This window comes from Chiloscyllium plagiosum, unplaced genomic scaffold (genome assembly GCF_037043375.1).
Source record: "Chiloscyllium plagiosum isolate Xiang-an unplaced genomic scaffold, Cpla_swu_hap1 HiC_scaffold_18, whole genome shotgun sequence".
In the NCBI taxonomy this organism is placed as follows: Eukaryota; Metazoa; Chordata; class Chondrichthyes; order Orectolobiformes; family Hemiscylliidae; genus Chiloscyllium; species Chiloscyllium plagiosum.
Window position 1 is genome coordinate 78,493,063 of NW_028270156.1, and position 14,572 is coordinate 78,507,634.

Here is a 14,572-nt window from a genome sequence, read left to right on the forward strand (position 1 = left end):
TAATCTGTCATAAATATACTCAGTGACTTGGCCTCCATTGCCCTCTGCGGCAATGAGTTCCACAGATTTATCACCCACCGACTGAAGAAATTCCTTCTTAACTCTGTTCTAAAGGATCTTGCATTCGTTGCAAGGCTGTGCCCTTTTCTCCAACTGGTGGAAACATCTTCTCCGGATCCCCTCTATCAGTACTCACAGTATTCTGTGAGTTTCAGTCAGATGCCCCTCATCCTTTGGGGGCATGGTGGCTCAGTGGTTAGCACTGCTGCCTCACAGCACCAGGGTCCCAGGTTCAATCCACGCCTCGGGCGACTGTCTGCGTGGAGTTTGCACATTCTCCCCGTGTCTGCATGGGTTTCCTCCGGGTGCTCCGGTTTCCTCTCACAGTCCAAAGATGTGCAGGTTAGGTGAATTGGCCATGCTAAATTGCCCGTAGTGTTAGGTGGATTAGTCAGAGAGAAATGGGTCTGGGTGGGTTGCTCTTCAGAGGGTCAGTGTGGACTGGTTGGGCTGAAGGGCCTGTTTCCACACTGTGGTGAATCGAATCTAATCTAATCATGCTCTAAGCTCGCTCAAGTACAGACCCAAAGTTCTCAGCTGCCCCTCATATAATAAGCCCTTCATTACCATTCTTGTAAACCTCCTCTGGATCCTCTCCAATGCCAGCATATCATTCCTTACATATGGGGCCCAAAGTTGCTCACAAGGTGTGGTCTGACCAGAATCTTATACAACGTCAGCATGTTAACTTTTAAGAGAATTCTGAACTAGGACTCGCAAGTGTCTTGGTGCTTCAGATTTCTAAAACCCTTCGAAAACAGTCCACACCTCTGATCTTTCTACCGAAATGGATAAGTTCACACTTGCCCACATTATGTTTCATCTGCCACTCTCCGAGCCTGTCGCTTCTGCAGCCTCCTTGCTTCCCCCAATGCTATCTGTTCCTCCATTTGCCTTTGTGTCATCTGCAAATTTAGCAACAACACTCTCAAATTCCTTTATCCAGGTCATTAATGTATTATGTGAATAGTTGTGGTCCCAACACAGACCCCTACGGAATTCCACTAGTCACCAAACGCATCCCGAGAAAGATCCTTTTATCACTACTCTCTGCCTTTTGCCAGTCAGCCAATCCTTTTATCCATACCAGTACCTTGCTCCTAAAACCATGGGGTCTAATTTCCTGTGCATTACCTTGTTGAAAGGCTTCTGGAAATTCAAATAGACTATGTCCAATGGCTCTCCTTCATCTAACTCACGCATTACCTCCTCAAAGAACTCTTACTGTTCTGTTAAGCATGATGAACCCTTGACCAAGCTGTCGCCACCGTATTTTACGATTTATTTTTAAATACTCTGCAATCTCGTTTTTAATAATGGACTCTAATATCTTACTAATGACTGAATTTGGGTTAATTGGCCCATAATTTTCTGTCTTCTGCCTCCCTCCCTTCTTAAACGGGAGTGTTACATTAGCTATTTTCCAGGGTCCTCTGGCACCCTCCCTGACTGCATTGATTCCTGACAGCTCACCACTCAACAATTTCCCCAGCTGTCTCCTTCAGGACTTAGGGGTGTAGTCCATCTGGTCCAGGGTATTTATCCACCTTCAGACCTTCTAGCTACCTCAGCATCTTCTCTTTAATGAGAGCACTACACTCAACTCTGCCTCCTGACTCTCTTGAAGTTCTGGTATGCTACTGGTATCTTCCATCATGAAGACTGATGCAAAATATACAATCAATTCTTCTGCCATTTTTTAGATTAGATTAAATTAGATTCCTATGGTGTGAAACCAGGCCCTTCAGCCCAACCAGTCCACACCGACCCTCCGAAGAGTAACCCACCCAGACCCCATCACTACTTCTTCAGTCTCATTTTCCAGAGGTCCACTGTCCCCTCTTGCCTCTATCTAAAAAAAGCTTTTACAGTTTTTTTTAAAAATATTCATTCATGGGATGAGGGCCTGGCTGGTTAGACCAGTATTTATTGACCATCCCTAATTGCCCAGAGGGCAGTTAAGAGTCAACCATATTGCTATGGGTCTGGAGTCACATGTAGGCCAGACCAGTTCAGGATGGCACTTTCCTTCCCTAAAGAACATTAGTGAACCAGATGGGTTTTTTTCCCCTGAAAATCAACAAGGAATTCATGGTCATCATTTGACTCTTAATTCCAGATACTTACTGAATTCAAATTCCACTGTCTGCCATGGCAGGATTTGGACCTGGGTCTCCACAGCATTATGGGTGTCTGGGTTAACAGTGATAATACCACTAGGCCATTGTCTCCCTTTATTATATTACTATTATATAACTATTAAATTATATAATCTATTACATTACTAGCCAACTTACCCTTATTTTTCATCCTCTCCCCTCTTTTTAAATTGTCCTCTGCTGGTTTTTAAAGATTTCCCAATCCTCTGGCCTCTGACTAATGTTCATCACGTTGTAAGCTTTTTCTTTTTCTTTTATGTTGTCCCTGACGTCCCTTCTCAGCCATGGCAACCCTGTCCTCCTCTTAAATACGTTTCTTCTTCCTTGGAATGAATCTTTGCTGTCCCTCCTAAATTTGTCCCAGAAACCCCTGCCATTGCTGCTCCACCATCTTCCCTGCTAGACCCCCCACCCCTTCTGATCAACACTGGCCAGCTCCTCCCTCATGTCTTTGCAGCTACCTTTACGTGATTATAATACCATTACTTCTGATTCAGTCTTCCTCCTCTCAAACTGCCTCTTAGAGGTTCCTTCACCTTAAGCTCCCTGATCAAATCTGCTTCATTACACATCACCAAATCCAGAATTACCTGTTCTATAGTTGGCTCTGCCATAAGCTGCTCCAGAGAAAAAAAATCTCGTAGACATTCCAAAAATTAGTTTTCTTGCTACTGTATATGCTATCCATCTGAGTTTGCAGATCCACCTGCATATTGGAAGTCCCACATGATTACTGTAATAGTGTCTTTCGATTGCTTGATTTATTCTTTGCCCCACATCCTGACCAAGGCTAGGAGGTCTATACGTGACTCCATGCTGGAAGGCTTTTTCTCCAATGCAGTTCCTCACTCTACCCATCCATATTCTACACTTTCCAACTCTATATCATTTCTTGCTATCGATTTAATTCCATTTTTTTATGAACAAGGCAACCCAGAGGCCCACCCTTGCTCATCTGCCCAGGCCTGGTGCCTGTCTCTCATGAATTTGAACCCATTTCTCCCACACCAATCTTTGAGCCGTATGTTTACCCCTTTAATCTTGCTGACCCTGTGCCAACTTACTTGTGGCTCAGGTAGTAATCACCTTTTTTGTTCTGCTTTTTGATTTAGCCCCTAGCTACTTATATTCCCTCAGCAGAAACTTTTGTCTTTCTACCTATTTCATTGGTACCTACAACTGCTGGATCTTTTCCATTCCCACTCCAATTCCCAGATCCACTTCTGCAGCCCAGATTAGATATCCTGAACCGAAAAGAGACAAGGCAGGCAATGATCCTGATCTCGATCCTGCCCTAAACGAACAGTGCCTGTTCCCTTCACCATACTATCCCCAATTACAACCAAATTTCTCTTTTCAATCACCTACAGAATGGCTCCCTATACCACGGTGCTATGGTCGGTTTGCTCATCCTCCTGCTCCTGCTGTCATCCATGTGGAGAGCAAGAATCTCACACCTGTTAGACAAGCTCAAGGGCTAACGCTCCTTCAGCACTACCTCCTGGATCCCTCTAACTGCCTCGCTCATAGTTACACCCTGTTGTCCCTGACCACTGACTGATGTTGAGGTAGTTAAAGTAAGGGATGTGACTCCCTCCTGAAAAACAGTATCCAGGTAACTCTTCCCCTCCCTGATGTGTCGCAGTGTTTGAAGCTCAGACTCCAGCTCATCAGCTCTGAGGCGGAGTTCCTCAAGCAACTAAATGTACGCTGTGTGGATGGAGTGGGTCTCAGTATCACCGGTCCGGCAGTGGGCATCGTGTGTGTAGATGGAGCAGTATTACAGTATTGCAGTTTCCTTCACTTGTTGCAAAGGTGGTCACTATGAACTAAGGGGGGGCATGGTGGCTCAGTTGTTAGCACTGCTACCTCACAGCACCAGGGTCCCAGATTCGACTCCAGCCTCGGGTGACTGTCTGTGTGGAGTTTGCACTTTCTCCCCGTGTCTGCGTGGGTTTCCGCCGGGTGCTCCGGTTTCCTCACACAGTCTGAAGATGTGCAGGTCAGGTGAATTGGCCCTGGGAAATTGCCCATAGTGAAAGGTGCATTAGTCAGAGGGAAATGGGTCTGGGTGGGTTACTCTTCAGAGGGTCAGTGTGGACTGGTTGGGTTGAAGAGCCTATTTCCACAATGTAGGGAATCTAATCTAAAAAAAACCACAACAGATCCACAGCTCCTACATCATGCAGTCACAACACATTGTTTGGCCCTGCATCTCCATTTGATTTAGTCAGCTTTTAATTTGTTTTTTAGTTTGTCATCTGTAAATATTTCTTCTCTTTCTCTTCAATCAGAAAGTAACCAATAATAGTCAAATTATTAGCTGCTATGTATCATCCAATGAACATAGAACATAGAACAGTACAGCACAGAACAGGCCCTTCAGCCCACGATGTTGTGCTGACCACTGATCCTCATGTATGCACCCTCAAATTTCTGTGACCATATGCATGTCCAGCAGTCTCTTAAATGTCCCCAATGACCTTGCTTCCACAACTGCTGCTGGCAACGCATTCCATGCTCTCACAACTCTCTGTGTAAAGAACCCACCTCTGACATCCCCTCTATACTTTCCTCCAACCAGCTTAAAACTATGACCCCTCGTGTTAGCCATTTCTGCCCTGGGAAATAGTTTCTGGCTATCGACTCAATCTATGCCTCTCATTACCTTGTATACCTCAATTAGGTCCCCTCTTCTTCTCCTTTTCTCCAATGAAAAAAGTCCGAGCTCAGTCAACCTCTCTTCATAAGATAAGCCCTCCAGTCCAGCCAGCATCCTGGTAAATCTCCTGTGAACTCGCTTCAAAGCATCCACATCTGTCCTATAATAGGGTGACCAGAATTGGACGCAGTATTCCAAGTGCGGTCTAACCAAAGTTTTATAGAGCTGCAACAAGATCTCACGGCTCTTAAACTCAATACCCCTGTTAATGAAAGCCAAAACACCATATGCTTTCTTAACAACCTTGTCCACTTGGGTGGCCACTTTAAGGGATCTATGTACCTGCACCCCAAGATCCCTCTGTTCCTCCACACTACCAAGAATCCTATCCTTAATCCTGTACTCAGCTTTCAAATTCGACCTTCCAAAATGCATCACCTCGCATTTATCCAGGTTGAACTCCATCTGCCACCTCTCAGCCCATCTGTGCATCCTGTCAATGTCCCGCTGCAGCCTACAACAGCCCTCTATACTGTCAACAACATCTCCAACCTTTGTGTCATCTGCAAACTTGCTGACCCATCCTTCAATCCCTTCATCCAAGTCATTAATAAAAATTACAAACAGTAGAGGCCCAAGGACAGAGCCCTATGGAACACCACTCACCACTGACTTCCAAGCAGAATATTTTCCTTCTACTACCATTCGCTGTCTTCTGTTGGCCAGCCAATTCTGTATCCAGACAGCTATGTTCCCCTGAATCCCATTCCTCCTGACATTCTGAATGAGCCTACCATGGGGAACCTTATCAAATGCCTTGCTGAAGTCCATATACACCACATCCAGGGCTCGACCCTCATCAACTTTTCTAGTCACATCCTCAAAGAACTCGATAAGGTTTTGTGAGGCATGACCTGCCCCTCACAAAGCCATGTTGACTGCATTTAATCAAGCCATGCTCTTCCAGATGGTCACAAATCCTATCCCTCAGAATCCTTTCTAACACCTTACAGACACAGATGTGAGACTTACTAGTCTGTAATTGCCGAGGATTTCCCTATTTCCTTTCTTGAATTGAGGAATTACATTTGCCTCTCTCCAGTCCTCAGGTACGACTCCAGTGGAGAGCGAGGATGCAAAGATCTTCGCAAGTGGTGAAGCAATTGCATTTCTCGTTTCCCAAAGCAGCCGAGGACAAATCTGGTCCGGGCCTGGCGACTTGTCAATCTTAATGTTTGACAAAATTTTCAGCACATCAGCTTCCTCTATCTCTATCCATTCCAGCATGCACACCTGCTCTTCAAAGGTTTCATTCACTACAAAGTTCGTTTCTTTCGTAAAGACAGAAGCAAAAAAACTCATTTAGAGCTTCCCCTACCTCCTCAGACTCCACACACAAATTCCCTATGCTATCCCTGATCGGCCCTACTCTTTCTTTGATCATTCTCTTATTCCTCACATAAGTGTAAAATGCCTGTGTGTTCTCCCTAATCAATTCTGCCAAGCCTTTCTCGTGCCCCCTCCTGGCTCTCCTCAGACCATTTTTGAGCTCCTTCCTCGCCGCCTGTAATCCTGTCGAGCTGAACTTGACCCTAGCTTCCTCCACCTTACGTAAGCTACCTTTTTCCTTTTGACGAGAAGCTCCACCGCTCTCGTCATCCAAGGTTCCTTTATCTTACCACTTCTTGCCTGTCTCAGAGGGACATATTTATTCATCACTCGCAACAACTGTTCCTTAAACAGTCTCCACATGTCTATAGTGCCTTTACCATGGAATAATTGCTCCCAGTCCATGCGTCCTAACTCACGTCTAATCGCATTGTAGTTTCCTCTTCCCCAATTAAATATCCTCCCATTTTGCCTAATCCTCTCCTTCTCCATAGCTATGTAGAATGTGAGGCAGTTGTGGTTACTATCACCAAAATGCTCTCCCACCGCAAGATCTGATACCTGCCCTGGCTCGTTTCCGAGCACCAAGTCTAGAATGGCCTCTCCCCTCCTTGGCCTGTCAACGTACTGAGTTAGGAAACTCTCCTGAACACATCTTACAAAAACAGCTCCATTCAAATCTTCTGCTCGAAGGAGGCTCCAATCAATATTGGGAAAGTTAAAGTCACCCATTACAACAACCCTACTACGTCCACACTTTTCCAAAATCTGCCGAGCTATGCTTTCTTCCATCTCCCTGCTGCTATTGGGGGGCCTGTAGTAAACCCCTAAAGAGGTGACTGCTCCCTTGCTGTTCCTAATTTCCACCCGTACTGACTCGGTAGGCAGATCTTCCTCGACAATGGAAGCTTCTGTAGCTGTGATACCCTCTCTGATTAGAAGTACTACACCCCCTCCTCTTTTTTTTTTCCCCCTCCCTATTCTTTTTAAATGCTCTAAACCCTGGAACATCCAGCAACCATTCCTGCCCCTGAGACACCCATGTCTCTGTTATGGCCACAACATCATAGCACCAGGTACTGATCCATTACAGTTTTCTTGTGATGTCACTCTTTCTATAGTGCTGAGTACCCAATCCTGGGCTTCAATTTAGCCTGGAGAAAGTAGGAATCAAATAACCAGGCAAAAGAAAACCTCATCCCATCTGCACCGAATTCCCACAGTGCCTACACATTCCCTGTGTCTCACTCCGGATGTGATCTCCTTCCTGATCCTGTGAAGCACTGTGTGTGTTAGAGTATTAGAGTATGTGTGAATGCGTGTGCACGCACTGGACCCTGTGTGTGTGGATGGAGCAGGGTTCAGTACCATATTGTCTGGCTGGTTTGGGGGTTGGGAATGGAGGAGGAGCGGACTGAGGTGTCCCACAAGAAATAGTCCCTGCAGAATGCTGACAAGGGAGGGGAGGGGAACGTGTGTCTGATGATGGAAATAGTTATGAATGATCCTTAGGACGTGGATGCTGCTAGGCTGGTAGATGAGGTCAAGGGGGATCCTGTCACTCTTGTGGGAGGGAAGGGAAGGGGTGGGGACAGAGGTGCGGGAAATGGGTTGGACACTGCTGTCAACCACAGTGGTCGTCATTACCCTGTCAGGCCTACATGTGACTCCACTCCCACAGCATTTAATCAGCCTCAGTGTAATTAGGTTCGGGCAGTAAATGCTGGCCCAGCCACTGATGCCCATGACCATATTAAAATATCTGCTCCCCCTCCCACCGTCTGCAATAGGTCCTGCCTGTCTGTGTGTTTAGGGATGGTGGGGTGGCCGCACACTCTGTAATGGAGACAATGTAATGTGATCCCAGCAGACATCATAACAAGATTACCAGTAATCCCAGCAGAGATCACTGTGATGGCTGATGGTGCCAACAGAGAATACAGAGGGATCACCAGTGATTCCAGCGGAGATCACACAGTGGTGGTCAGTAATCCCAGCAGAGATCACAGCAGGATCATGAGGGATCCTAGCAGGCATCGCAGTGTGATTGTGAGTGATCCTCACAGAGAACACAGAGGTATTAGCCATGATCCCAGCACTGGTCATCAGGTGATCACCAGTGATCCCAGCACAGATCAGAGCTGGATTCCCAGTGATCCCAGCAGAGGTCCTCTGTGGCCCACCAGTGATGCCAAGGCTGTAAGGTGGGGATGTATTACTGGGAAATGATGTGGATAGGATTTGCTGAGGTTGACTTGTTCTTTTGCTCTCTCCAGTACCTGGAGTCAGTGCAGCCACTTCTGGATGAGGAGAAATTCAAGCGGATGCAGGCACTCGCCCGGGACTTTGAGCTGAACACAGCGCCAAGGCTGCAGTGGTACCTGAAGCTGAAATCATGGTGGGCCACCAACTATGTGAGTGAATGCAGCCTATATGTGGGTCAGGTTCTCGAGTTATTGATCACCTGTGCCTTGGTCCCCAAGCCCCGGCTCGGGGCTCTGGGTGACTGCACTTGGAAAGCCACAGTCATTAACAGGCTCCCCCACTGGAGGGAGCAGGTAGCCCCTTCCTGAAGACCCAGTGCCCATTCCTGAGCTCAGCTCTGTCATTTCCCATTGCGTGCTCTGCCATCCCCCCTCCGCCCAGCCAGCTGCTGTGACAGAGTGAGCATGAGCTGATACCTGCTCCTGAAGCAGCTTGAGCTGAGAATGGCCACAGTCCATTGGTTCTCAGACTGTACCGTCCAAACTTCTATAAAGAGGAGCGGAACCTCCCTGACACTCCCTTTCTCCTCTCCCTGTAACTCACTCCAACAGCCATTGTCCCTTGCCAATTCTTTCTTTGTTGTCTTCTGTTGTTCTCCCCCACCTCCACCCCTTCCCTACACACACACACACACCTGCAGTCAGTGTGGGTGTTTGGGTCTTATTTGGAGTTGGTACCTCCTGCCCAAAGCTGGGTGCTGGTGCTTTTGGGTTCCTGTGAAACCACCTTCCCCTCATCCTCTCAGCTGGGGTCAGGATCAGGATGAGGTACCTGAGGCCGCTCAATGTCTGGATCCTGTGGGTCAGAGGTCAGGGTAAGAGGTTAGGCACTGTAATAAAAGTGTAGGGCAGTGATCTGTAACCCTGCCTGATTTGACCCTGCTTGGACAGGTCAGTGATTGGTGGGAGGAGTATGTCTACTTGCGAGGACGTGGACCAATCATGGTGAACAGCAATTACTATGCAATGGTGAGTCTAGCTGTTACGTGTGTATCTATGTGCATCTGATTCTGTGTATATATTTGCGTGTTGATAGGTGTGAGTATGTGTTTTTATGAGTGAATGTGTGGATATATAACTGAGAGTTGTGTGTGTGGGTCAGTGCGTCTATCACTGTGAGATTGTATGTGTGTGAGTGCATGTGTTAGTATGTGTCTGAGTGTATCTCTGTCTGTGTGTGTGTGTGTGTGAATCTGTCAAAGATTATATATGTGTCAGTGTGTGTGTGTGTGTGTTAGTACATGGACAAGTGTGTCTGTGAGATGAGTCTGTGTGCATGGAATGTGAAAGTTTGTAATTGTGTGTTTGTGTTAGTCTGCATGTGAGTGATAGTATGCATGTAAAAATGATAGTTTGTGTGAGTGTGTGCAAGTGAGTGATAGACCTTTGAGGGATCTCTGGATGTGGACATCAAGATCCCACTATTCCTCCACGGTGCCAAGAATCCTGCTTTTAACCCTATAATCTGCATTCAAATTCGACCTTCTAAAATGAAACATTCCACACTTTTCAGGTTGAACTCCATTTGCCACTTGTCTGCCCAGGTCTGCATCCTGTCAATGTCCTGTTGCAACCAACAGCAGCCCTCCACACTATTCAGAACTCCACCAACCTTCATGTCATCGGAAACTTACTAACCCACCCTTCCACTTCCTTGTCTAAGTTATTTATAACAATTGCAAAGAACAGAAGTCCCAGAACAAATCCCTGCAGAACACCACTGGTTACTGAGCTGCAGGCTGAATACTTTCCATCCACCACCATCCTCTGTCTGTTATGGGTCAGCCTATTCTGCATCCAGACAACTAAATTTCCCTGTATCCCATGCCTCCTTACTTTCTGAATGAGCCTACCATGGGAAACCTTATCAAACACCTTTCTAAAATCTATATACATCATATCCACTGTTCTACCTTCATCAATGTGTTTTGTCACATCCTCAAATAATTCTGTAAGGTTTGTGAGGCATGACCTGTCCCTCACAAAGTCATGCTGACTATCTCTAATCAAACTATACTTTTCTAAATAATCATAAACCCTGTCTCTCTGTAATTCCCAGTGTTATCCCTTTCTTGAACAAGGGAATAACATTTGCCACTCTCCAATCATCTCCAGTGGACAGTGAGGACGCAAAGATCATCGCCAAAAATGCAGCAATCTCTTCCCTTGCTTGTCGTAGCAACCTTAGGTATATCCCATCTGGCCCAGGGGACTTACCCATCCTTGTGTTTTTCAAAATTTCCAGCACATCCTCCTTCTTAACATCAACCTGTCTGAGCATATGGGCCTGTTTCATGCCATGCTGAAGTCAATGACTAGCTCCTTTGTTTTGCTGACATTGATGGAGAGATTGTTGTCTTTAAGCCATGCCACTAAGCTCTCTACCTCTTTTCCTTTACTGTATCTTGTCATTATTTGAGATCCGATCCACTACGGTGGTGTCAGCAAATTTGGAAATGGAGCTAGAGTTCAATTTGGCCACACAGTCGTGTGCATATAAGAAGTATAATGAGGGACTGAGTACACAGCCTTGCGGGGTGCTGGTGTGGAGGAGTTGTTGCTTATCCTTATTGACTGCTGTCAGTGGGTCAGGAAATCAGTTCAGAGGGGGGAGCAGGGTCCTAGGTCTTAGAGCTTGGAGATGAGATTGATTGGAATTATGGTATTGAAGGCAGAGCTGAAGTCAATAAATAGGACTCTGACATAACTGTACTTGTTATCCAGATATACCAGGGATGTGTGTAGGGCCATGGAGGTGGTGTCCTGCATGGATCTATTGTTCTGGTAGGCAAATTGTAGTGGATCAAGGCAATCTGGGAGGCTGGTGTTGATGTGTGTCAAGTCCTCTTGAAGGACTTAAAATGACGAGTGTCAGAGCCACCGAACGACAGCCATTAAGGCACATTGCCTGATTTTCCTTTGGCACCGGGATGATAGTGGTCTTCTTGAAGCAGATGGGAATATCACATCGGAGTAAGGAAAGGTTAAAGATGTCTGAAAATACTCCTACCAGCTAGTTCTGCGCAGGATCTGAGTGCAGAGCTGGGGACTCAGTCCAGGTCAGTCGCTGTTCGTGGGTTCACACTCAACAATCGTGGAATCCCTACACTGTGTGAAACAGGCCACTTTGGCCCAACAAGTCCACACAGACCCTCCGAAGAGAATCCCACCCTACCCAGTTACTCTACGTTTCCTCTGACTAATGCACCTAATCTACACATCCCTGAACACTGCAGGCAATTTAGCATGGCCAATTCACCTAACCTGCACATCCTTGGATTGTGGGGGGAAACCGGAGTCACTGGAGGAAACCCATGCAGACACGGGGAGAATGTGCAAACTCCAAATAGACAGTCGCCCGAGGCTGGAATTGAGTCCAGGTGCTAACCACTGAGCCACCATGCTGCCAATCAAATGTCTGTGGCGTGGACTGTGGGTACAGGTGCCCCTGGGTCTCTCTGTGTGGGTGACATCATTTCACTGACCTTCTATTTAAAATGAACATAGTATATATTGAGCTCATTGGAGAGCGATGCATTGTTGTCAGCGATTCTACTCAACTTAATTTTGTACCCAGTTAAATCGTGTAAGCCTTGCTCTAGTCGATATGTGTTTGTGTGGTTAGTCTGGGAAGCTATTTCAGTCTGATATTGTCTCTTGGCATCTTTAGCTTTGCGAAGATCGTACCTAGATTTCCTGTATAGGTCAGGGTCACCAGACTTGACGTCTCAGATGTCTGGTTCATCCATGGGGAAAACTCAGATTAACCTCTTTGGTATGCAGTCCTCTACACACTTGCTGATGAAGTCTGTGACAGTAGTGGTATACTTATTTAAGTTGACCACTGAGTTCTTGAATATGGACCAGTCCAAAGCAGCTCATCCATTCAGTTAGACCAGCATTGTACGACTTTCTGTACTGGATCCTCATGCTCCAATTTCTGCTTGTAAGCCGGGAGATGGAGTATAGCCTTATGGTCTGATTCACCAAAATGTGGCAGGCAATGGGACGGTAGGCATCTTTGATGGTTGTGTAGTAATGGTCAGGGTGTTTGGACCTCCAGATGCACAGGAGATGTTGATGCTATCTTGATAATGCACTCTTGAGGTTGACCTGGTTGAAGTCACCAACTATGATGCACAAGGCTTCAGGGTATTCCGTCTCAAGACTATTTGTGACAGTATACATTTCATTAAGTCTACTCTTCACTCCCACATGGGGTGGGATGTAAACTACTATCAGGATAACAGAAATAAATTCCTGCAGTAAGAATATGGATGGCAGTTCACCGTTAGATGTTCTGGGTCCGGGGAGCAGTATCTCGCCAGGTTTGCTACGTTTGAGAACCAGGAGGTATTGATCACGAGACAGACACCTTTGCCTTGCCCAAGAACACCCTGCGGTCCGTCCAGTGGATTGAGTGTGAGCAGGTGTTTGTGAATGGATGTGTGAGAGTGATGGTTCCTATGTGTGAATGATAGTGCCTATGTGTGTGTTAGTGTAAGTAAGTGTGTGTTAGTTTTAATGTTAGTGCCTACGAGTGTGAGTGTTAATGCTGACGTTTGTGTAGGAGAATGTGTGTGTTAGTGTGAGTGTTAGTACCTACACGAGTGTGTCTGTTAATGTGAGTGTTCGTGCTGACATATGCGTGAGAGAATGTGTGTTAGTGCCTACGTGTGTGTGTGTTAGTGTGTACATGGTTGTGAGAATGTGTTAGTACCTACACATGCGTGAGAGAATCTGTGTTTGTGTGTGTGTCCGCCTGTGTGTATATGTGTTTATGTGCATTAGTGCCTGTGTACATGCCTGTAGCCAGTAACTCTTTGTGGTTTTTTCAGGATTATTTGTACATTGTTCCAACAACAAAGCAGGCAGCTCGAGCTGGGAATACCATTCACGCCATGTTGCTGTACCGGCGGAAACTCGACCGAGAGGAGATTCGCCCAGTATGTACCCTCCGATTCTTTCTCGCTTATCGCTCATCGGCCCCTCCCTATCCTCTACGTTACATCTCTATGCTCCCTCCCAATTAAACTTCCTCCCTAACTACAACAGTCCTCACACACTCACTCATTCACCCACTCCTATACTCTCACTGTCTACCCCTGGCATTATCCCCTGCACCAGTATCACTCTCATTTCTACCCTTCACTATTACCCTCTCCCTCCCAAACTATAGAGCACTCACCCCTCACTCATTTCTCCCCTGCCATCTCCTTGCATGTCTGACTTCTATTTGTCCCCATTCTCTGCCCCCCCCACTTCTCATTCTCACTTTTATTTTCTTTCCCTCTCATTTTCACTCTATCTTATTTTTGTTTTCTCTCTTTCTTTCTCCCTCCCTGTCTTATTCTTTTTGTCATATTTTCTCTTACTCTCCTCTCTTTTGTTTCTCTTGCTGTCTCTCGTTCTCCCTCTCCACCTCCCTTTCTTGTTCTGTCTCTTGATCTCCCCTTTCTCTTTCTCTCTCATTCTTTCTCTCTTTTTCACTCCTGCTCTGTACCTCTCATTTCCTCTGAGCTGTATACCTGATCTCAGATCTTTGCAAAGCTTACACTAGTTTACAGGAGTGCAACAAGTTTAATTTCTCAGTGCTTTCAAATGTCTGCTCCATGCTGCAGCTTTGCCTCCCGGCAGTGCCTAGAATATATCTAATTTTCTCTGTGTCCATACTCAGGACAGGACAATCAGTCATCAACAGTAATCAAACACAGAGCAACTGAATGTTGTGCAATTGCCTCTCTCTCCCAATCCTCTCCCCACCCTCCCATTCCTCCCCCTCCAATTCCTCCCCCATCTCTCCCATTCCTTCCCATTCGTCTTTCTCTATCTCCTATTCCTCCATTTGTCTCCCATTCCTCTCTCTCCCTTTCCTCTCCCCCCTCTTGCCCGTTTCCCCCCTCTCTCCCATTATCTCCTTCTGTCTCTCTCCCCCATTCCACCCTCTCTGTCCCTCACTGCCCCCTTTGTCCTCTATCTCTCTCACTTGATTAACCCCCCCAGCCCACTGGTTTCCTCCACCCCTCCCCCACCCCCCC

General features: G+C 46.5%; 1 protein-coding gene across 3 annotated transcripts in view; it reads left to right on the top strand.

The window, feature by feature from the left end:
* The window catches only part of LOC122557989 (carnitine O-palmitoyltransferase 1, liver isoform), a 57,199-nt gene that overhangs the window by 15,080 nt on the left and 27,547 nt on the right, over positions 1-14,572 (top strand). For all 3 annotated transcript variants that reach the window (XM_087996815.1, XM_087996814.1, XM_087996817.1), the window contains exons 6-8: positions 8,547-8,684; positions 9,426-9,503; positions 13,373-13,480. In XM_087996815.1, coding sequence (XP_087852941.1) covers positions 8,547-8,684; positions 9,426-9,503; positions 13,373-13,480 — 324 coding nt within the window. The remainder of the gene's footprint in view (positions 1-8,546; positions 8,685-9,425; positions 9,504-13,372; positions 13,481-14,572) is intronic.